Raw genomic sequence first — 24,029 nt, 5'->3', positions numbered from 1 at the left:
TCCCCTCCCCTCTTCTCCCCTCCCCTCTTCTCCCCTCTCCTATTCTCTCCTATTCTCTTCTCCTATTCTTTCTATTTAATTCTCTTTGCCTGGCAGCCCTGCCTATCCCTCTCCTGCCTGGCTATTGGCCGTTCAGCTGTTTATTAAACCAGTCAGGTCTTTTAGGGAGACAAAGTAACACAACTTCACAGAGTTAAACAAATGCAGCATAAAAGAACATAACACATCTTAAACTAATATTCCATAGCATTCCCTCCTTTTTGTCTGAATAAATAAAAAATGAAAGGTTTTAACTTTAACATAGTAGAACTGCATATAACAGTTATATAAGAAATTACGTTTCCAGTATATAGTCCATTTGTACTTAGCAAATTCAGAGAAAATACCACCACCATCTTAGTGATTCCAAAGTTTTACACTAAATTTACTTTCTACCATAACTAAGGAAAACTACAACTCATAATTTAGTCTTTAATTCCATTAAAGACCTCAGAAGGATATAATATAACTTAACAGAGATATCTGGCTGCCCGGACAGTAACTCAAAGTACCTCTGCAATGCTGGGGCAGCCATCTTTGGGCCTACAGGTCTAGACTATTTGGGAAACCTTTCAGTGAACTAAGAAATTTGAAGGGTGTCCTGCCTTGTATTGGTAAAGTTTGTCAGTTGCTTTCCTTTGTGTCCTGCAGAATATCTTACACACTCTTCTCTGAAGCATGACTCTTAAAGGACTGTTCTGCCTTGTGCTGGCAAAATTCAACAGTTTTCCTATGTCCCACTTGTCCAGGCTGTACAGCATGCTTTCAGTAGTCAAGGCAAGGGCAGTTTCTTGCCCAAATGTCTAGCTTTACCACAGTGAAAGCAAACTCCATATGGAGTTTCTTTGATGCCCATCATTCTTTAACGAAGTAAATTGGTGCTGCCAGGAGCAGATGTGTCTCATTGTCATGAAAAACCTTAGGTTATTAAACATCTTTCATGCTGTAGGTCTTTGAAGTGTTTAAAAAAATCATCTCTCTAAAATATACCTTGAAAATGTACCTAATGACTACAAGTTTGATTATTATAGACTAGATTATTATAGCTATTAACCTCATTTCTTAATTATACATTGCATTTTTAAATGAGCTGTGTAAGCACAATACCCCAAACGAGAGTCGAAACAAGCATTCAGTATAACAAAAATAACTTCAAGTTTGTATCAAATACCAAAATCCATGCCAGTGCAAAATATCTAAGATTAATAGTGTCTTTTTATTCTATATTCCTGTAGTCCCCTAAATGATAACAAACATCCATAACCCACCAAGTAACCAACAACCACCCACCCCACTTCTTGGGAATGCGGATGTTGTGGTCTCCAGACTGCTTGCTGTTGTCTGTGGGTGAAGGCCTCTTTAGGGGCCTCTGATAAAATTGAGCTCATGGCCAAGTCCTGGGAAGACCAGATGTAACCTTCATTGATTTATATCACCTGTCAAGATGCAGGAGGTCTCCCTAATGGGGGGGACTCTGTATTAACCCTGATCCATGTCAACCCTGAATAAATCCACAACCCCTCTCGTTTTCTATGGAAATAAAAGCAAAACCTCTTCTCTGAAGCAATGCATTTTTTTTTTTTTTTTGAGTTCCATTTTAAAGTTAAGGCATTTTTCAGATATCCAGGCTGGCTTATTTCAGCAGTCCTTTCGATCCCAGGCCTTTTAGCAGCTGCTGTTTGCTTATCAGCAATCAAAGAGTTTAAAATTAACATAACACTATACAGGATCCAGACTCCCTGTGTATTTTTAATCATTACCTGACTTTTTTTCTTCTTTTCTTTTTTTTTTCATATGTAAAAGCAAAGAGCCTTTATTCAAGCTTGAGCTTGGACTTGTCTGAAGCAGTGTTTGAGAGAAAGCGCTTTTTTTCTTTTGTATTACTTTTACTTTCTCTTTAAAAAGACTATTATTTTTAAACTATTTATGGTTTTCTATGTCTATCTATATCCTTCCTCTTTTATTTCTTAAACCTATGCACATTGTAAAGCATACTGGAACCTGTTTAGAGGGTTTTTTTCCCAGGTGAACATACTTTACTGTATATCTCTATCCTTTTCTGACCACATGCCCACTTCTGGGGTTCTGAGAGCCAAGCCTAAAGTTCGCAGGCTAGGTCGGGAGGTGTGTTTGACCAGGAACTGCACCCAATTCTCCAACTTGGGAATGCCAGTGCCTTGCACTGTAATAGTTGTTTTTTTACTTAGTTCTTTATTTCTACTTAGCGTGAAAAAGGCTGTTTAAGTGCTCTGATGTATGGCAGAACTTCTTAAAGGAGCCCTGTCTGCTTGTTTGTTATTTTAAGCTTTCTCAGGCAGGCCCTGTGGAAATTCGAGCCTCACATTGGAATGCCAAAATGTAGTTTGTTTTTTATTTTTAACTCTTTATGGACCTGCCACCCAGCTTCCAAATAAATACACAAGAGACTTATTATTACTTATGTCCAATTTTAGCTTAGCTTGTTTCTAGCCAGCTTATCTTTTTTCTTCTTTTTTTCTTTCGTTTTGTGAGACAGTGTTTCTCTGTAGCTTTGGAACTTGTCCTGAGACTATCTCTTGTAGACCAGGCTGGTCTCAAACTCACAGAGATCTGCCTGCCTCTGACTCTCGAGTGCTGGGATTAAAGGTGGTCACCACCGCCTCCCCCCCACTTTTTTTTTTTTTTTTTTTTTTTTTTTTTTGCTAGTAAGCTTATCTTAAATAATCCATTTACCTTTTAGCCTCTGGGCTTTTACTTTTCTCTGTTCTATATACCTGTCTTTCTTAGATCCATCAAAGACAAAAGATGTAAAAAGGGAAATGGAGGAGTCCAGCCTATAATCTTTGTGAGAAATTTCATGAAGGCGGAGCTGTAACTTCTCTTCCACAGCAGTCCCCATGAGTCCATGAGAATTCAGATACCAGGATGGCTTTCTCTGGGGGAGTCTTGAACTGGAGGGCTTTCACTTCTTTCCCTTTCTCCCTGCAGGGCCTGTGCACAAGTTCCTATATGCTCATGTATGACCACTGCTGTAGGATGGCAACCATCAGACTCCACATTTCATTCCTAGCTCTATTCTCTCCACCCTAGGCTGCTTCTGGTTCTTTTTAAGTCAGGAACTCTTATTTATCTTCACATCCCAGGAGTATCAAGCTCATTTGCCAAATTAACAACTCAATTTCTCAAGTCAGCTTAGACTTAAAGGCTCTGTAAAGCTAGAGTTAAGAGGAGCTGGGGTTGAGAAGTCTGCCTTTAGGGGAATTTATTTGTTTAGGAAGAACAGATTGGCTCAGAGTTGGGAAAGTAGGTATCAAGGTGACCGACCAGCTAAATTAGAGAGTGGTAGAAATTGTGGTGAGGAAAGTCTTCACACAGAGAAAGAAAGTCATGTGAAACGAATCTGCAGGCCCAGTGGAGCCATAGACAATATCAGAAAATTCTGTGACCTTTCTCTTCTTTTCAAGTTTTCTTTGATGAGGTGATTCTGAGCCTTGACTGGCTTTGTGGTTCTTTAATAAGTGAGTCAGAAGCACAGGTCTTTGAACTAACTGCTGCTTATCCAGAAGCAGAAATAGACAACAGTGGAAATCCAGGCAGGCAGCTTTGTACATGCTATCAATTCTGCAGCACAGAATGTAGGTTTGTCTTAGAGGATTCTAAGGCAGCCATAATTCATCATCCCATTTTGCTCAAAGGTTTTAAGTGTGTGTTCCTTTTTCTGTGAGATGAACCGGATGACCTCTTGATGACATAGGCAAATGAAGCAGCCATATTGTTGTGGTGGCTGTTCTGAACATATAGGTAACAGTGTACCTCACAATCCAAGGGGTTCAGACTGACTACAGGTCTCTCTCTATACTGTAGTGAGTAGTTGTACTAACAGATGAAAATGCAATTTACAACTCATGGTCTAAACTTGAAGATGCAGTTTGGAAGCTCCAAGTACAGTGTGCAGAACATATACTTACCGACAAGTAATAATAGCGGTCACAGTGTGTAACACCTAAGCCAAGAGTAGAATATTCTTGGAGTGCCAAGGTAATCCCTCTTTCCTGAAGTACCCACTGCTCTGATTATAACAGCATAACTTAGTTTTGTTTGTTTAAAAATTTTGATATATTTTTAGTTCCAGCACTTGGGAGGCAGAGGCAGGTGGATCTCTGAGTCTGAGGTCAGCCTGGTCTACTAGAGTTTCAGGTCAGCCAAGGCCACACAGAGAAACCCTGCCTGGGTTGGGATGGTGTGTGTGTGTGTGTGTGTGTGTGTGTATAAACAAATAATGAAAGGGTTTGTTTTGACATCTTTGATTTGTTGTATTTGAGATTCTTCACTGTTGCTGTCAGATTGGTTCATTCATTTTGTATTGCAATATTCTGTTGAATAAACAAACCACAACTCACTCATTCCATTGGTGATAGACATTTGAGTTCTTTTTATTTTTTATTTTTTAAATTCTCTGTAGTGGCTCTGTGAGTATGTGTGTGCATTTTATTTGGTATACATGCATAGATTTCCACTGGTTAAATGTGGCCATAAGACAAAATTTTCTCAAATGGTGACACCTGTCTATGTTCCTGTGAGCGGTATCTGCATATCTCAGTTTCTTAGCTAACACTTGGTCTGTCAGTTTTTCTGTGTGTGGATGTTTAGCCTGTCTGCATGTCTGTGCACCATGTGCATGTCTGGTGCCTGAAAGGGCCAGAAGAAGGCATCGGATCTCCTGAGACTGGAGTTACAGATGGTTGTGAGCTGCCATGTGGGTGCTAGAACTGAACAGCCAGTGCTCTTAATTACTGAGCCATCTCTCCAGCTCACTGACTCTTTCTGACTTAGCTATTCTGATGGCTGTGTAACTGCCTCTCATATTTTAAGTTTGTTCTCTTTGAGGAGGTGAATACTTATTTAGGTCTTTTTTTTTTTTTTTTTTTTTGGTTTTTCGAGACAGGGTTTCTCTGTGGCTTTGGTTCCTGTCCTGGAACTAGCTCTTGTAGACCAGGCTGGTCTCGATCCGCCTGCCTCTGCCTCCCGAGTGCTGGGATTAAAGGCGTGCGCCACCATCGCCTGGCTAGGTCTTTCTTTTATAAGTAACTTTGTCCAAAGGTTCTTGTCTTTTCTTTGTTAAGTTTCTTTATACTCTCCTGTGAATTCTGTTGGTAACAAGTGTCTTCTCCATTCTGCAGCTTTCTTGTGCCATCGGATGAGCAGTCAGGGTGGTCATTCCATTTCTTTGTGTTTAGTGCTTTATGTGTCCCCAACAGTAGGAAGAAACTATAACCTCGGTTATATAGGCATTTTCCTCTGGAAGCTTTATTACTTGACTTTTCACATTTTGTGGCTTAAATTTAAGGGTTTTTCTGATCCATCTGGGTTTTTTTTTTTTTTTGCATTTATGTCAATGTGTCTCAATGATTTTTTTAATTTACTTTTAATACATTTAAAATTGAGTTTATTTTAAATACATTTATTTGTGTATTTATTCAGGTGCACATGTACATAGACACCACATGACATCTTTTGGGAATCTGTTCTCTCTTTCTGTTGCATGGGTTCCAGGGGTTGAACTCAGATTGGCAGACTTGGTGGAAAGGTCCTTTAACCACGAAGTCATCAGGAGAGCCCCTCACTTAGTTTTAAATTAGTCTTTAAGACATGAAGCAGAAATCTTGGCATAAGATGTGAAGCTAGCAGATTGATCTTCTGAATCTTGAGATATTGACCTGTTCCACCTTAGAGTCATGTATGTTCTTTGTCTCTCATTACTTGAAAGTATAGTGTTGTGTGGTGTGTTAGTACTTTCTCACTGTTGTTAGGTCCTTAACCCACCAGTCTGGATCTGGCCTTGCCACTTGCTTCAACCAGCTGGTAAAGGTTCCAGTGGCCTTCCTGCTAAGGGGGTTGAAGGATCTGCAGTATCCTTTAACCATTTGCAGGTCTGAACATATCCTGTTTGTCTTCTACTGTTCTGAATGTTTACTCAGGTGAAGCCTGGGACTCCATTTTATCCACTGTAAATGAACACAGTTTGATTTTGGACTCTTGTCTGAGAAGCCGAAAGTATATATGAGTATAGTTTCAGAGGTCTGTCGACTTGTGTTTTGAAATGTTCCTGCCTGTTTTTGTTTGATACCAAAGACAAAGTAAAAATCAGGGTAGCCATCTTTGCTGGGTATATAATTCTTCTAGTTATCTAGTGCTTGTACATATATCATCTTCTTTGACACTTGCAGTGTCCTATGAAACATTCCAGCATTAGTGTTGGGGTTATTGAAGTGATCAGAATGTAAACAGCCTAGATTTGTGCTTGTTGGGAAGTGCCTGTGGATGTGCTCGGCTGGTTCTAGCACTGTCTCCTGGAACAGCCACATGTCTTTGTAGTTGCTAGAGCGTCTTGATTTACACCTTAGCTTCTTGGGTTAGGGTGGAGTGTGCTGGGTTGGAGACCAGTAGGTTCTTGGGAGAGGCTGCCAATGATGGTTTAGATGTCAGCATGGCAACATGTTGTGCTATGCTTGGGTGCTTTGAAGGGGGTTTCTCTAGGACCCACTTCTCTTTCCCCTGAGCTCTCATCTTCCCTTCTCATGATCCCCTTTTTGCTTTCATGTCTTGTATCTTGTATATGTGTTTATGTGCATGTGTGTGCACACACACCCACAGACACACGCGATACTTATTTTTTGGGCATTGAATTACTTTAATACATTCTAATTTAATTTTTTTTTCTCTAAGTGTTCCTACAACCTTTAAATTTTATTTTTTTTCCATGCTGAGCTTTATTCCTTCCTACCCCCCCCCCCCTGCTCACCCTGTACCTTGTGCCATTATTAGCATGACTGTCCAGGCTGGTCTCAACCTCTCAGCCTCATGAGTACTGGAATTAAAGGTGTGCATCACCATGTCTAGACACCCTAACTGTCTTCTACTTTTATTTATTGTTTTGTTTTTATTTTTTGTATTGTTTGTTTTAAGATGTCTCATATTGCCTAGGCTGGCTTCAAAGATGTAATTTTTTTTCATTCTTCATTTTGTGTGTGTGTGTATGATGTGTACAGTATGTACAGGTGCCTGAGGAGATCAGAGAGGTCAGATCCCTGTGCCACTGTAGTTATAGTAGTTATATATAGTTGTGAGTCACCCAACATGGGTGCTGGGAGCTTAACTTGGGTCCTCTGCATGAGCAATATGTGTTTTTAACCATTGAGCCATCTCTCCAGCCCCCCAGACTTCAAACTTTGTAGCTGAGGATGACTTTGGATTTTCTTCTTCCTTCATCTCTCTAATGGTTGGGATTATAGGCATATACTACTGTGTCGTGGGGAGGGGTGTTGGATATCAAATCCAGGGATTCATGCATGCTAGGCAACCACTCTACCAACTGAGGTGTACCCCTAGCCTTTACTCCATTTTGAGATAGGGTCTCACAAGGTTGCCTAGGTTAGCCTTGAACTTCCCATCCTCCTATTTTAGCCTCTAGAGTAGTGTGGGTGATGACTTTTACCAAGGCATGGTTATAGTTTAAATTTTAAATAGAAACACTTCCCTCTCTCAAATGCAATGACATACCAAACTTGATTAATGAAACAGACCAAGACAGTGTCCATACAATCTCAAACTACTGGGCTCAAAGATCACTCCTGCCTTAGCCTGTCAAATAGCTGGATGTGTACCGTTCACCTGGCATATAGGTAATTTTTATAGAACAGGTTGGCTTGCAAGCCATAAAATTCAGACAAGAATGTTTCTTTGAGTTACAAGTGCTAATACTATTAGGGAAGAATTTATCACTCAGCAGCCCAGTTCATCTGTCATCTTACAATCAGCCTGGTGTGGGATATCCTTCTGTACACTGTGAATATGTGCTGTTTTTATTGGTTGATGAATAAAGCTGCTTTGACCTCTAACAGGGCAGAATATAGCTAGGTGGGAAATCCAAGCAGAACAAATAGGAGAAAAGAGGCAGAATCAAGGGAGATGCCAGCAACAAGATGTGAGGTAACAAACCATAAGCCTCGTGGTAAAATATAAACTAATAGAAATGGGTTAATTTAGGTTGTAAGCGCTAGTTAATAATAGGCCTGAGCTAATAGACCAAACAGTATGTAATTAATATTAAGCCTCTGAGTGGTTATTTTGAAAGTGGCTGCAGTACCAGGTGTGGTAAGAAACCCCCAGTTCCAGTAGTCTACTGTGCCAACAGTATGAGAGGCACAGCCATGCTTGTCACTGCCTGTGCATGGCCAGTGTTGCTGTTGTACGTGGGGCTATGTTTGTAAACTGACTTAAGGAAGATGATTGAAGTTCCTCAGTCTCCACAGAAGTAATGGACTGGCTGGAGGTCTGCAGACCTCTCACAGTTAAACACAGGCATGTTTAAATGCAATCCTGTTGTCCTAATAGTCTTGGGATAAAGGAGGAGGTTTGGGAAAGGGAGGCATATAGGAAAGGAATTAAGAACTTACTAAAATAACAGGAGTTTCCAGATAGATAATGCCAATGATGGTTCAGATTTGTCTGCAGATACTCACCTTTTTGCTCACAGGCTTTATGGAGTGGTTTTTGTTACTATTATTACTTAAAACTTTTTATGAGACTGGGTGTATAGTCAGGGTTGGTCTACAGTCATCTTCCTGCTTCAGCCTCCCCATGGGCATGCAGCACTTGACTTTGTGTGAGTTTAGACTCAGGCTCATTGCTCAGGCAGCTGTTTTCCTGCCGAGTGAAACGGAAGTGGAGGTGGGAGATCCATGTGCAAGAGGGAACCCATTAGTACTCAGAGGTTCACCACCCCCCCCCACCCCCCCCCCCCACCCCCCGCCTTTTAGACAGGGTTTCAGCCAGGGTTATCCCTGGCTGTTCTGGAACTTGCTCTGTAGACTAGGCAGGCCTCAAAAAGAGATCAGCCTGCTTCTGCCTGCTGGGATTAAAGACTTTAATCAATGGCCTTACTCTTACTTTGGGCATCCCTGTTTAGTTTGTTCTTTGCTGATCAGTGGAGGTTGACCTTGAAGGGCCTGGCAAGCTTTGTTCTCAACTGCACATTCATCTTTATTGGCTGTTTATGTAAGACTGAAAGCTGACTGCATGCAGGACTTCTGAAGCATCTTCAGAAACCCCAAGAGTTCATGTGGCTTGCGTTTCTCTGGATTAATTTGGCTAATTAATCAGGCGGGAGCCCAGATTATGTGTGGAGGGTCTGCAAGCCTCTCAGAATCTGTTTGTTCTGCCTATTCAGGCAGGACCAGACCGTTAATTTGCTTTCAACATCTTTCTACAGTTGTATTTTGAATTGTTTTTCTCCATAGCATAAATAATTAAAATCACATGGCATGCATTTGTAGAAGATAACCAAACTGGATTTTAAACCAGATGGAAAATTCTTTTGTTTTTCTGGCTTGCATTGTGCATTTGAAGAAAGTTGATCCAAGGTGTTTTGGAAAGTTAATTACTCTTCTTGGGGATGGTACCTGGAAGGAACCAAGAAGGAGAAGCCGTTTATTGATGTTTTCTCAAATTCTTTTGTTAGGCATCTGAAGAAGCCTCCCTCAGGGCACTGGAAAGTCTGATGACAGAATTTTTCCATGATTGTACAACCAATGAAAGAAAACGCGAGATAGGTAAGTGAAATTTGGGGAAGAAGGAATTGATACCCTTGTCTGATCAAACCTGCATGTGCCCCTTGAAGTCTTGGCTTTGCTCTGGTTTTGCTGGTTGGTGGCAGGTAGGGCCTGCAGACCTAGCTGCGAGGGCACAGTGATTGGTTTTCTTTCTTTCAGTCAAGTGGGAAAGCCTCTGTTTTGTTTCTGATCTCAGCAGTGTTGTTGAAAGAAGCCCACAACCATTAATTTCAAAACAAGAACAATTTAAAATGTGTCAGGATGAGCCTGAGGCAGAGTTTTTTTTTTTTTTTTTTTTTTTTAATTCCTTACCTGGTCTTCCACTGGAGACTTCTAGCCTTTTCTTCCTTTTCATCGCTGAAGAATGTTTTCTCATTCTTCAGTTTTCATGAATAAAGGTTCTGCCACAGAGAGAACATGTAGGTGTAATCATTTGCTGTCTCGGGGCCTCAGCATATTTGAGAACCCACGTTTGACTTTTGTGTTCATTAACACAATTATGTTAATCAAACATACTAGGAAGAAGATAATTTATTTAAGTGTCATGTCCTGCCTCAGGGACATGATCCACTGTGCTGCTCAAGCAGTCTGTTCTCTTTTGGATCCTCTCTTAACCCTGAATTTGAATGAAAGGTGCTTTTGTGTGTGTGTGTGTGTGTGTGTGTGTGAGAGAGAGAGAGAGAGAGAGAGAGAGAACTACTCTGTGAGAGAGAGAGAGAACTACTCTGTACTCTGTAACTGTACTTGTTACTTCCCTTTCCATAAGGTTTTCCTCTGGCTCAGAACCCTAAAGGCCATTTATGTCTCCATTGGCTTGACTCATGTTAGCCAGTTAAATCTCCTGGCCTAGTCTGAGTGCCACCCAAAGTCCGTCTGGGGTTGAGACTTTTCCGGATAGCTAGGACATCTTTGGCTATAGCCAGTTTTTACTAGCCTCCTTGAAGCATCATGTCATCTGATAACTGGTACTCCCAATAGCCTGCACCCTTCATACCTTTCTTTTCTGAGGGAGTACGTTGTAGAGTAGTAGAATAGATGAAGGACCACTGACGGTTGCTGAGTTCAGGAGATGAGCAGAGCCTGCCTAGGAGACTTACCTTGCTTGCTACTCTGGTTCTCTATACTGATTATCCTCCTGACCCAGTGTTATCTCCTCGTTAGTTTTATGGGTCTAGTGTACCTTATATTTATAGTGAAAATACTAGACATATTTTTTTTGCCAAAATGGTAGATCTTTCTTTATGTTAATCTTCTATAATTGTCCACTCTGATTTCTTTAAACTCTTGTCACTGCAATAGAAATGCCTTTGATTTTTCTTTGAATATTTGATTTGCTCATCAAATATTGCTAACATTTGTGCATTCGTGGGTTGAAAGTGGAATCTTGTATAAGGTATTCATATCTGAATCAAGCTTTTATGCGGAATGGGGGTATAGCTCAGTCAAAGAACACTTTCCTAGCATGGACTTCATCATTAGCAACACAAAGAGTCCATAAAACAGCTCATACTGCAGATGTTCAGTTGAAATGCTGGCTAATTGGAACTGCTCTCTATCAGTTGGTGGGTCTTTTGCCTCTCTTTGTACCTGGTCTTTGTTGTGGCTTAATTTGAGTGCATGGCTGGAATTTTTTGTTTGTTTGTTATTTTTCTGTTGCCTCGGGAGAAACTAAAAACTTTGCCTATTGAGATAAGGGAACAGAAGGAAGCCATATCTTACCTTTTACCTACCTACCTTACCTGCCTGCCAGGCAAGTTACAGTGCTCGAGAGATTAATAGAGAGTAGATGGTGGGGACGCATGAGGCCAGCTGTGTTTCACCAGTGGAGGAATGGGCAGTATGTAGAGCAGTGGCTTGCTGGGACCAGCTTAGGGATCAGCTGACTTGAGCCCAGCATGCCATTCCCAGCTATAACTCACATTATCTGGTTTGCTTGTATCTCTGGGTTACATAAAAAATTTTGTTCAATTATCAAGACACACCATCATCTTTCACAGATTTTTTTTTTCTTGAGACAGGGTTTCTTTATGTAACAGTCCAGTCTGTACTGGATCTCGCTTTGTAGACCAGGCTGGCCTCAAACTCACTAAGATCTACCTGCCTCTGCCTCCCAAGTGCTGGGATTAAAGGTGTGCACCACCATCATCCAGCCTTTTCACAGAATTTTTAAGACTTAAGAAAATTATTTTTATTTTACGTATATGAGTGTTTTACTTGCATGTATGTCTGTGTACTATGTGCGTGGAGGAGGTTAGATGTGGGTGTGGGATCCCTGGAACTGGAGTTGTAGAAAGTTATGAGCTGTCATATGAGTGCTTGGGGTTGAACCCAGGTCTTCACCAAGAGCAGACAATGCTGAACCATTTCTGTAGCCATTCTGTAGAATGGCTAGTGAGGCTGCCTTGTTGCACTTAGTTAGGTTTACAAGACAGGCATGACGTGTCTTCATGGTGACCGTGCACAAGCCAGCCTTGCTGGCAGAGGTCCATGGCTAGCACATGGATCAAGGTTGGTTTATAAGCAACATAATAGTGGGTAGCTAGACAATTAATGCTTGCTAATTGTGGCTTTTGGCTTATGCTGTCTGTAGTCTGAGAGGAGAAGAGCCATTTTTAGTTGACTGAATGTACTGGCAACTTTTAGGGTTCTTACTTTTGGTTTTTTACTTATTTGCATATTTTGTGTTATCATCATCATCATCATTTTGTTTTTTTCAAGACAGGATTTCTCTGTAACAGCTCTGGCTGACCTGGAACTCACTTTGTAGACCAGGCTGGCCTCGAACTCACAGAGATTTGCCTGCCTCTGCCTTTATTTATCTATCTATCTATCTATCTATCTATCTATCTATCTATCTATCTATCTATCTATCCATCCATCCATCCATCTATCTTATCTATCTATTTATTTATTTATTTATTTATTTTGGTTTTTCGAGACAGGGTTTCTCTGTCGCTTTGGTGCCCATCCCGGAACTAGCTCTTGTAGATCAGGCTGGCCTCAAACTCCCAGAGATCCGCCTGCCTCTGCCTCCTGAGTGCTGGGATTAAAGGCTTGCGCCACCACCGCCTGGCTCTGCCTCTGCCTTCTGAGTGCTGGGATTAAAGGTGTGCACCACCGCCACCCAGCTATATTTTATTATTTTTAAATCTTATTATCTATCTCATTATATTTTAAAATATATTTGATATATTTTTATTTTATGTGTATGGGTGTTTTGCTTTTATGTATGTCTGTGTACACTTTCATGCCTGGTACCTACAGAGACCAGAGAAAGGCGTCCAGTTACCTGGAACTGGAATTGCAGACAATTGTAATCCACTACATGGCTGCTGGGAATGTTAGTTTTCTCTTCCCGATTCTCTAGCCTTCATGTCGTATGAGTGCAAGCAGTATGAATGTCACTTAAGACTGGTAGAACATTGTGGTGTGTATGGCTTATGCTTGTAGGGACTGGTTGGTGTCATTTACATTTTAGATAGTATTGCTGTCCCATATATAGCTTAAATAAGAGCTTGAGCAATAAGGCTCTGTTCTCAAAAAATATCTTTAGAAAAGTCAGTGGCCTTGAGATGTCAGGGTGCACTGCCTGTGTTGATGATCCCTCCAGAGTCAAGTGTACTAATTGTATAATCCATTTAGCCGCAATTTGTGCTTTTTTTTTTTTAAACACCATTTGCATTATATGGGGAGGTAGGTATGTTTGCAAAATGATGGCAGCCTGGGCTTGTATCAATTTCATGTATTTTTATAGTTGTTTTGTTACTATTTAACTTTTCCAGAAGAGCTTCTTAATAACTTTGCCCAGCAAGTAGGAGCCTGGAGATTTTGCTTGTATTTCCTGTCCAGCACAAGGAACGACTATGTAATGATGTACAGCTTAACGGTTTTTGAGGTAAGTTGTTGGGTCATTTCATATTCCTGAAAACTGCAGTGAAATTGTACACCATGGACACCAGTCTTTCCCTTTAATGCACAGATGAGTGGGAAACAGTAGCTTGACCCACCCACATTGGCACCTCTGTCTAGTTGCCTACTGTCTGGGACACCTTTTTGTCCACAACTCCAAAAGGATCTGGTAGGTGGTTGGCTCTCTGGCACTGTTAGGTCATGTTGGTGACTTAACCTTTTACTTTTATCATTTGAAAGACAAAGCTAACTAAATATTCTATACGGAGAGTGGTTGTCCTGCCATCATCTTCCAACCACAGACAGATTCATGCTAGCTCTCGTCTAAACTTTGTCTCCTGTGTAAGCTCACATCAAACTCTTTCCCACTATCCTCTCTGCTACATTCACACAAGTGAATGCCTTACCTCTTTTTATAGTAGAGAGTAGCATCTTGGTTCTGTACCTCAGGCTGGCTTCAAACTCACCACCCTGCTGCCTCAGTTTCCCAGGTGATTGGATTACACGTGTGTGCTGTCATATATGGCTTGTTCACTTATATTTGCCCTAAACTATTAGAGAATGTGTGTGTGTGTGTGTGTGTTAGAGAGAGAGAGAGAGAGAGAGAGAGAGAGAGAGAGAGAGAGAGAGATTATAGCTAACTATAGAATAAAAACCAGTTGTTTTGTTTACAGCTCATTAAAGGGTATGTATTTTTTTTTTTTCCAGAATCTGATCAATAAAATGTGGCTTGGGGTCCCATCTCAGGATAAGATGGAAATCCGTAGCTGCTTGCCCAAACTTCTCTTGGCTCACCATAAAACCTTACCTTACTTTATACGGAACAAACTCTGCAAAGTTATTGTTGATATTGGACGCCAAGATTGGCCCATGTTCTACCATGACTTCTTCACTAACATTTTACAGGTAAGGATCTACCTGGGGAACTATCTTATAAATTGTTTGTTTGTAGAAGTGATTATACTCCTTGACTTGAGTTTATAGTTAGTTGTTGGGACTGCAGGAGTAAATGCTGTGGGCTGGATTAGTACTTTGGCTTCCTTTATGCTCTTGTACCTTTGCATAGTGAGGAGAAGGAAGAAGAGTAAGCCTGGCTGCTTTGTTAGCTCCTGTGACCTTCTGCTCAGCAAGCCTTTGAAAGCATAGCTCCTGATAGATACCCTGAGTGTTGAGGTGAAGGGAGGGTTCCAGTGGTTTCAGAATTGAGTCAGGAAATAATCTCAAGCAGCAACTAAGCATTCTTAGGAGGATCATTGTGCTGCTGAGCTGTGTCACACAGTCTAGGGAGCTGTGGGGAGAGGAGTAGGCGTGGGCAGGGTCTCGCCATGCTTCCGTAGTTCTTTCTTTGGACCTGAGGAAAAGTAGTTTCTGTTCTTCTTTTCCTTTAGTGTTGTAGCTTTTGAGATAGGGTCTTGTCAAGCAGCACTGGAAGGGTGGCTGGGTACCTCTTCCCTGATGGGGCGTGTAGTGAAAACCATTGAACCTTCTCAGGCTCACTAGAAACCAGAGGTGCTTGTCTGCTATGTCAGGTGCAAAAGCTGCATTAAAATAAAACACAGAAGCTGAACTGTGTTTAGAGTTTTAATTATATATTTAATTAATAGCCTTTCTGGATACAAGAGCAATGAAGATGAAAAATTACACATTTTGAGTTCTTTTAAGTAAAGGATTGTGTGTGGAGGGCAATAATTAAAGATCACCTTAGTTTCTTAGTTTATTCAATTGATCCTGTGTTGCTCTCTTGTTCTTGCTCTTTGAGACAGAATATCACCACGGGGCTGTTTAGCCTGGAAGTCACAGAGATCTACCTGTCTCTGCCTCTGCTTCCCTAGTGCTGGACTCAAAGGAGCCTGCCACCTCACCTGGCTCCTTTTCAGTTCTTAGTTATCTGACAACATTCTCATGTTTTAATCTTGATTATATTTTAACTAAAAAACAAACAAACAAACATCAATGGAAACTTCCTGGAAAAACAAATAAATAAGAAAACAAAAATGCCCCAAAACCATTAACAGTAAAATTTGCTCTGAAATGGTTCCTCACCAAAGTATCAGGTACTACTTGCAGTTGTGTCTTGGAAACGGAAACTCCAAATGTTTGACAAGAACAAAATAGAAGCGGTTGCATTCTACTGTAAACCAGCTAGAGTAGCTGACAGGAAAGAAGAGGCCAGAGAAAGCAGCTGCAGCTATAGAGATAGCTGAGCAGTCTACAGGAAGTGCCCTTTCTGTAGAGGAGGGGGGAGGGTCACACACCCATTCTTTGAGCCTCAGGAAGGAAGAAGTTAAAGTCAGTTCAGCTTTGGTTTGTAAGCCAAGCTAGGGGGCATAGGAAGGTGGAACCTTGGGTTAGCTTTGGCAGAATGAGGCCCAAGATCAACCCTGGCTAGAGGTCAGGGGTCAAGGCAAACAACTAGCCCCAAATTCTTAAGCCCTCAGAGGCGAGAAAGGTCTCAATAGCAATAGACAGGGAGCTTGAGAGCAGCAGGAGCAGGATCACTGTTGCAGCACAGGGTTTAACCAGCCTCTTCTCTGCTCCTTAGGCTACCTAGAGTCTGGCTTAAAGGCCCCTGGATGATGAAGTAAGGAGAGAAGACAAGAGTGTGTCTGTCCCTTTCTCTCTTCTCTTCAGAGCCTGGTAGAGGCTGGTTAGCATTTTCACCCAATATATTAATGTGGGGGCAGCTAGGGTAGTGGTCCAGTCATTCTTATTATTCTTATGATTTTTAAAAAGATTTTTTTTGTGTGTACAAACACACACACACACACACACACACACACACACACACACACACGCCCTGCCCTTTAGAGGCCCTTGGATTCTGTGGAGCTGGAATTACAGGGGATTGTGAGCCAGTGTTGTGGGTGCTGGCAATTGAACTCAGGTCGTCTGGAAGAGCAATGTGCACTCTTTTAAAACTTATTTGTTATTTTTATTGGTGTATGTGTGTATGTACCTGTTTGGGTCTATATCACTGTGTGCATGCAGATGCCCTTGGGTGTTGTCACATCCTTTGGAGCTGGTGTTACAGGTAGTTAGGAGCCACCTGATATGGGTGCTGGGAATTGAACTGGGTCAATTGCGTGAATAGTGAGTATTCTTAAGCGTGGAGCCATTTCTCTAAACCTGCAATATATATTCTTAATTGCTGAGCCACCTCTCTGGCACTCTTACAATTTTTATTGAGGATTGGTGGCCATTGGTAGGATCTGCTCTTTGGTTCTGTCTCAGCTGCATCCTTCTCGTCTTCCGCTGAGCTTTTCATCTTCTACCAGCTTTCTCATTAGGAATTTGTGGGCTATGTGTAGAATGAAGGAGGCCCAGGAGCACAGCCTTTGTCATCCTCACTGTGATACTAATAGCAAAAAAGGTGAGAAAGAGCATGTTTCATTGAGTATGCCAAGGTTCAGAAGCCAGAAGGGCAAGGAAACCAGCCAGGTGATGATGAAAACAGTGGCAAAGATGAGGTAGGTGGTTTTCCATGCCATGTAGTTAAAACATCTTGGCAAATGCTAGCAGATAATCAGAAAGTGTGATAAGATTCCCCACTCAGACAAAATTGACAGACCAGGAGAGGCTAAGATGGTGGTGGCCAGTTGGTGAGTGATCTGTTCCTTAAGATCCATTTGCTTGACAGTAAAGGCACCGGGGAAAGCAGTAGAAAGGCAGCTGAGAAGTGTTTCCAGTACTGGGGATTTGGGTGATGCTCTAGATGGAGTGTCCTTCCCAAACTTTGCTCATGCCTTAGGGCTAAGGTTTAGCCACAAGGACTATAATGCCAACAACAAAAGGAACCAGGTAAAAATGCTTCTGAGTACTTCTTGAGAAGATTGGGCCAGTCCTGGATGGAGCAGTGGTGGAATCGTCATTATACTTCTGGCCTGAGGGCTCTCTTTGCCAAGACAGAAGCCTTATCTCCTCCTGCTTGAGCTGCTTCTGCTGGTGAGGGAGAAGTGTCCCAAGGTGGGCTGCTCACAGCTAAGCTTATTCACCATTCAGTAGGGCAACTGATAGCATAGCCACATAAGCTCAAAGAGATATCAGATAATGAAAAAGAGCAAGGTGGGGGTAGTGTGATATAGAGGTCTGAGACTTTGGAACCAACTCATCCACCTCAGTCTTTGGGATCAGCACAGGTTAATTTCACACACAGGGTAACCATTTCCATCAGATGTAATCATATAAGATTTGGAGCAGAGTAGAGTAGACTAGCCTAGACTAGGCTCTGTCCTTGTCTGAATTGTATAGGCCAAGTGTTCTTCTCCCTGTTCTGTCCTCTTGCCAGCTCCCTCATTCTTTCTTCCTCCTGCAGCTAGGGAGAGAACCAGAGCTGAGTATAGCACAGTCAGAGAGAGAAAGCAAAAATGATTACTTCTTTATTTTTGTTTATTTGAGACAGGGTCTGACTGTGACGATGGTTGGCCTGTAATTCTCTATGCAGACCATTTGTCCTTAAACCAGTGGTTCTCAATCTTCCTAATGCTACGACCCTTTAATATAGATCCTCATGATGTAGTGATCCCAAACCATTGAATTATTTTCATTACTACTTATAACTATAATTTTGCTACTGTTATGAATTGTGAATATTGGTGCTTTCCAATGGTTTTGGTCATGACCCACAGGTTGAGAACCACTGCCTTAAATTCACAGAGGTCTGCCTATCTGCCTCCTAAGTGCTGGGATCACAAAAGGGACTTTGTCTTTGTTATGCTTCAGGTCCTGTGTATTTAGTCTCTAGCCCTCCTACCCTACCCCCGCCCCGCCCCAAGAAAAAAAGTCAGGAAGAGTGTCTTCCTTCTACCTACCTTCCTACCTACTATCAAACCCTTTACCATTGAGCTATATCTCCTGTTCTTTTGGGGAGGCAGGCAGGATCTTGCTGTGTAGTTCAGGATGCCCTCCAATTCATGATCTTACTGCTACCTCTACTTCCTGAGTGCTAACATTACAGGCATGTGCTATCATGCCTAGTGGTTGCTTTTTTTTTTCCATTTGATTTCTTTTCTCTCTCTCTCTTTTGCTTCCCCCTTCTTTCTGCAAAACAGCACAGCTGGCCTGATAGAAAGATGGAATGAGCTGGCCAGAGGTGCCACACGCCTTTAATCCCAGCTCCCAGGAGGCAGATCTCTGTGCATTCAAGGACAGCCTGGTCTACAAGAGCTAGTTCCAGGACAGGCTCCAAAGCTACAGAGANAGAGGCAGGCAGATTTCTGTGAGTTAGAGGCCAGCCTGGTCTACAAGAGCTAGTTCCAGGACAGGCTCTAAAACTACAGTGAAACCCTGTCTTGAAAAACCGAAAGAAAGAGAGAGAGAGAGAAGAGAGAAAAAGATGGAATGGCCTTTCGAAGATAGTTACAGTGCCAGTTAGGTGACATTGGCGTGGAGGGCTGGGGAAGGGGTCTCCAGAAGGCAGTATATGATATCACTTGATTTCTTACCTGACTTTTCTTCTCTCTGAATAAAGAGAGCAAGATCGATTTTTTTCCATATTGTAGGGTTTCTGTTCCCAAAGAAATCATACAGAGGTCTAATTATAAACTGATTGGCCCAGTATCTCAGGCTTCTTATTAACTCTTATAACTTACATTAGCCCATTATTCTTATCTATGCTAGCCACATGGTTCAGTACCTTTTTCAGCGTGGCAGTCACATCTTGCTTCTTCTGTGGCTGGGCCAGGACTGCAGAAGGACTTCCTTCTTCCCAGAATTCTCCTGTTCTTGTCACTTGCCTCTACTTCCTATCTGGTTACTGGCCAATCAGCGTTTATTTAAAATATGATTGATAGAATACAGACCATTGTTCCAGCAGTAGGGTGTCCCACATGCATGAGTTGCATAGAGGCATTTCATAGCTGAAGGAAAGTGAACATCTGAGCTGGAGAAAGGCATGGCAGTCAAAGTGCTTATTATTACAGTAGTACACAGTTCATTCAGTTCCCAGTATTTCCATTTGATTTCTCATGGTTTCTGGGGCGATGATGGACTCTGCAGCAGGCACTTGGTCACTTGTGGTACACATAAATTCACATAAGTACATGTGTGTGTGTGTGTGTGTGTGTGTGTGCGCACACACACACACACAAACACACACAACACAAATCTTGAAAGTAAACCTTGCCAAGTAGAATATTCTCAGCTGAAAGGTTAAGTACTTAGGAGCTGGAGAGCGGTGGCCAGTGGATAAGAGTTCTTACAGAGAACTCAGCATCCATGTGATGGCTTACAACCATCTGTAAACTGCAGTTCCAGGGGACTTGATTTCCTGTTGTGATCTGAGAGGGCACTATGCTCCCAGATGGTACTCAGACATTATTCACAGGTAAAACACTAATATACACAAAATTAAACTATCCCCTCCTAAAAAAAAATGTAAGTTCTTAGTTCAAAATAGAGACAAAAGAGGAAAAGGAAAAAGGAAAGTCTCAGAATAAGGTTGAGAACCCAGAAATCTTCACACAGACTTATGAGGGTCTTTTCTACTTTATTAACACCAAAAATTATACTGAGGCAGACATTGTGTTAGAAATAGTTGAATTTTGTATAAAAAATAGAGAGAATGTGGAGGTAGGAAGTTTTAGCATTCAGGATAGCTGGTTTTTATAGGGAACACCTCTCCCCTTCCTTCTTCCCCTTTCTCTCCTTTGCCTTTTCTGATTGGCTCTTGGAAAGTCTCCTAAATCCCTGCCTCTGTCTCTAGATTGCTAAGATTAAAGGCAACTGTTGGTTGGCTTTCTTGAGCTGCTTCTGAGCACAGTGGACTTGCCCTTGAATTTCCTTTACAACTTTCTCTTTCCATTGGATTTTAAACTTTGGCTATGTCAAAGTTTATCAGTCTTGTGCAGCAAGTGCGCCCCCCCCCCCCCCAGCCATCTTGTTATTCCTCAGATTTTTTTTTTCCTCTTTCTGGTTGGATAGACAGTTTCTGTAGTCTGATGGGAAAGGTGGTATGCCTCAGGTTGGTTGAAATGAAGAGTGTCTGGTTTGTCTTGATGCAATTCCTAAGTGTCTCTTTTTCTAAAGCTTAGAAACTTTATGCGTATAAGTAAAACAGTCAGGGATGAGCTTAATTTAAAGTGACTCTGGAAGTTGTTTGCTTTTTAATTATAGCAAATATTGTCGGTCTTCGTAATAAAAGTAACAACTCACTTTTGTGGTACTGTTTTGAGTCTTGTGAAAATAAGTAGGGCACTATAAGTAACATCAGGCTTTGAAAGTGTATCTTCCCATCTTCTGGAAGACAGTATCCCAGGAGACAGAAATAGTTACTGAATTTATTACATGGGTATTTGCAAAACTCTTAACTGTAGCCAGGCATGCCTGTAATCTCAGCATCTGAGAAACTGAAGCAGGAGGATGACCACAAGTTCTAGGGCAGTCGGGGCTACGTAGTGAGACCTGTGTTAAAAACTCAACGATCATGACAGTTGTTTGATGTCTTGGCTGTGTGTGCTCTGCCGCATGTTTGTTTTCTTTTCCTTTTTCATTTAAACTTTTGAGACCACTATGAGTCCATGCTGCTCTTAAACTCTTTTTTTTTTTTAATGATATTTATCTTTTTTTGTCAAGGGAATGATGACTAACATGTATGTAGAGGTCGGAGGGAACCTTAAATGAGTCAGTTCTGTTTCTACCAGGCTTGGAAGCACCTTTGCCTGCAGAGTCACCCTGCTGTCTCTTGCCTTAAACCCTTGATTTGTTTGCTTTGGTCTCCTCTGACTGCAGGGATTCCAAGTGTGTGATGCCATACCTAGCTTCACCACGTGTTTAATTTTAAACTTTCTTGAAATATGCTAAGGTCAGAAATGATAAAGTTGATTTAACTTGAATGTTAAAAAGATACACAAATTGATGTATACTGTTTATCACTGGTATGCAAAATATTTGTATCACTAGCATGTGATACACTTGCACTTACTGCATGGTCGGCAGAACCTGCTCTATACCTAGGCTGTATGTTATAGCCTGTTGTTGATCCTTGGCTACAGACTTGTACCACATCTTAACACACTGAATACTACAGGCAGTTGTGACACTGTTAAGTTTTTATATGTCTTAAATGTCTCTAAACATGGAGAAACTACAGCAAACCTACCAGATGATAGGAATTTTTCTGTCCATGATAGAATTGTCTGTCATTCAGTATATGGATATCTCTGTATCTCTTGGTTATTATGCAAATAAGCAAACCTTGGTTGGGAATTGGGACTTGAATAAAAATTGTCCTGTCTATATTGGAGAGGATTGTTTCCAGCTCCTCTTTAAGTTTCTTCTGGTAGAATTTTGCCTTAACATGAGAATAAAATTTGAATGGTTGGTAAAGCAAAGCTGCATAAATGATCTTCTAAATTCTTTTTCAGAAGTGTTGCTTGAGGTAGTCTGTTCATAGGAGGAGGTTCAGCACCTCTCAGTTGAATTTTACTAATCCTCTGTGTAGCTTCTTAGTTCTATGTTGCTTTAAATTTGCTTTTTCTTGTCAGTTGATCCAGTCCCCTGTGACAACCCCCCTTGGGCTGATCATGTTGAAGACAACTTCGGAAGAGCTAGCTTGTCCTCGTGAGGACCTCAGTGTGGCTCGGAAGGAGGAGTTGCGGAAGTTGCTGCTGGACCAGGTGCAGACAGTACTTGGGCTCTTGACAGGTGAGTGAGTGCCATGGTGGTGCCTGGAGACAGGTTGGCTGCAGGTGTGCAGAGCCAAGGCCTTCTATAGTCTGGTACAAGCTAAGATCTCACAGGGGATTTGTAGCTTAATTTTCTTTTAGTCTTTTCTTAATTGGTCCTCACTATGTGACTAATGAGGTATATATATAGGCCAGGTTGTAGGAATGTGATTCACATGCTGGTAGTGTAATTTAAGTAGGTAGGTAGCAAGCTCTTTATTTCAAATAATTTGAATTTAAGATTAGGAGAGATAGGAGTAGCAAGATTAAAAAAAATTCTCTGTGGAGAAATGAGACAAGGTGCGATGTTGGCCCTTGTGCCCTAGGCTATAAATGTATGTGGCATCCCAGCTATCTGATCAGAGTCCCATGACAGTGTGTGGGGGGAAAGGAGAGGAAGCCTGTCACACAGTGAGGCAGGAAGGTTAGCAAGAACATCCCCAGAGACAGGGGTGCCTTGCTCTTGGCACTTACACAACTTATAGACTGCTGGCCACTAGACCTTTGGGGTGCCCAGAAGTCACTGCTGCTTGAGTCTGTAGTGTGAAGGCGCAGTTTCATCTTGTGTCTTTTCTATTTGGATATTCAAGGTGTTTTTTTCTTTTTTTCTTTTGTATGTCTGTTTTATTGGTTCTCATCTGGTGGGTACTTTAAAATTGATTGAAAGAATGATTAATGATGGTGAACTTGTGTGCTTACTATTCCCCCCGCCTCATCCTTTCCCTGGATCCCAAATAGAAATTCAATCCTCAGAATGTATTCATTCAAAGCAAACTTAACTGCTATCAACTGGGCATTTGTTTTAGTTGGGACTATGACTTATGCACCTGCCCTGCGTTCTATGCCTACAGATACGAAACAGTCCAAGAACAGTTGTAAGACACATGCACATGTCCACTTTAAACTGTGGCAGTTTAGGGGCTTATGTTTTTTTGAAAGTCTTGCAGCCATTGCCTTTATTCCAGAACATTTTTCATTAGCCCAGAAAGCAACCCTGAGTCCATAAGAGGTCACCATTCTCTCCTCCAGTCCCTGGCAATTATTCATCTAACTTTGGTGCATAGGGATGTGTCTGTTTTGAACCTTTCATAAAGTTATTATCTTATATCATATCACCATATCACTATGACCTTTTGTGTGTGGTTTTCTTTACTTAACAGGTTCTTTAGGTTTATCCATGCTATAGCAATAAATATTTGGAGGCAGATTTTTTGTTTGTTTGCTTTTAGACAGGATCTCACTATGTAGCTCTGACTGGTATGGATTTCACTTATATATAGATAAGGCTAGCTTCAAACTCGAAGAGATCTACCTGCCTTTATCCCCGAAGTGCTGTGGTTAAAGGCATGAGCCACCACACCTGGCCTTGGGGAGTATTTTTATGAGCTTCTGTGGTGATGTTGTGTGCTGGGCTCTGTCAGGGTACACGGAGGACCAAAACAAGTCCTGGCTTCTGAGAATCTGCACCCTAGTGGGAGACGCAAGTGAACAGTTAGAAAGCAATGTTTAAGAGTTGTAGTTGATGTAATGTGTGGAGGCTGCCTGGAACAGCTGAGTAGAGCTGGGAGGGACAGACACAGCAGTTGGTAGAGGGAAGGCTGAGAGAGGGGAGCAGAAGGAAGGTGGGGAAGGAGGATGGTGTATATTGAAGGCACAGCAGATGGATGGGTCAGTACTGGAAGACTGGATCAGGTGAGCCTGGGAAGGGAGGTATAGAGGCAGGTGCCAAGTTCTGTGACTCTGCTGCTTACCCGTAAGGAATGTATGGGGATCAGTGGTAGATTTGTAGGGGTAAAGAACTGAGTTTGGGGTATGCAAGTGTTACCACCCA

At 41.7% G+C, this 24,029-nt stretch overlaps 1 protein-coding gene across 2 annotated transcripts in view; it reads left to right on the top strand.

Annotated features, from left to right (window-relative positions):
• Positions 1 to 24,029, top strand: part of Xpo6 (exportin 6) — a 108,460-nt gene that overhangs the window by 28,426 nt on the left and 56,005 nt on the right. For both annotated transcript variants that reach the window (XM_050121563.1, XM_050121562.1), the window contains exons 2-5: positions 9,539 to 9,629; positions 13,412 to 13,524; positions 14,247 to 14,444; positions 22,019 to 22,178. In XM_050121563.1, coding sequence (XP_049977520.1) covers positions 9,539 to 9,629; positions 13,412 to 13,524; positions 14,247 to 14,444; positions 22,019 to 22,178 — 562 coding nt within the window. The remainder of the gene's footprint in view (positions 1 to 9,538; positions 9,630 to 13,411; positions 13,525 to 14,246; positions 14,445 to 22,018; positions 22,179 to 24,029) is intronic.

The sequence above is a fragment of the Alexandromys fortis genome, unplaced genomic scaffold (genome assembly GCF_014885135.2).
Source record: "Alexandromys fortis isolate MF-2015 unplaced genomic scaffold, M_Fortis_MF-2015_v1.1 scaffold_199, whole genome shotgun sequence".
Lineage (NCBI taxonomy): Eukaryota > Metazoa > Chordata > Mammalia > Rodentia > Cricetidae > Alexandromys > Alexandromys fortis.
This window is presented reverse-complemented; position numbering and strand designations above follow the sequence as displayed.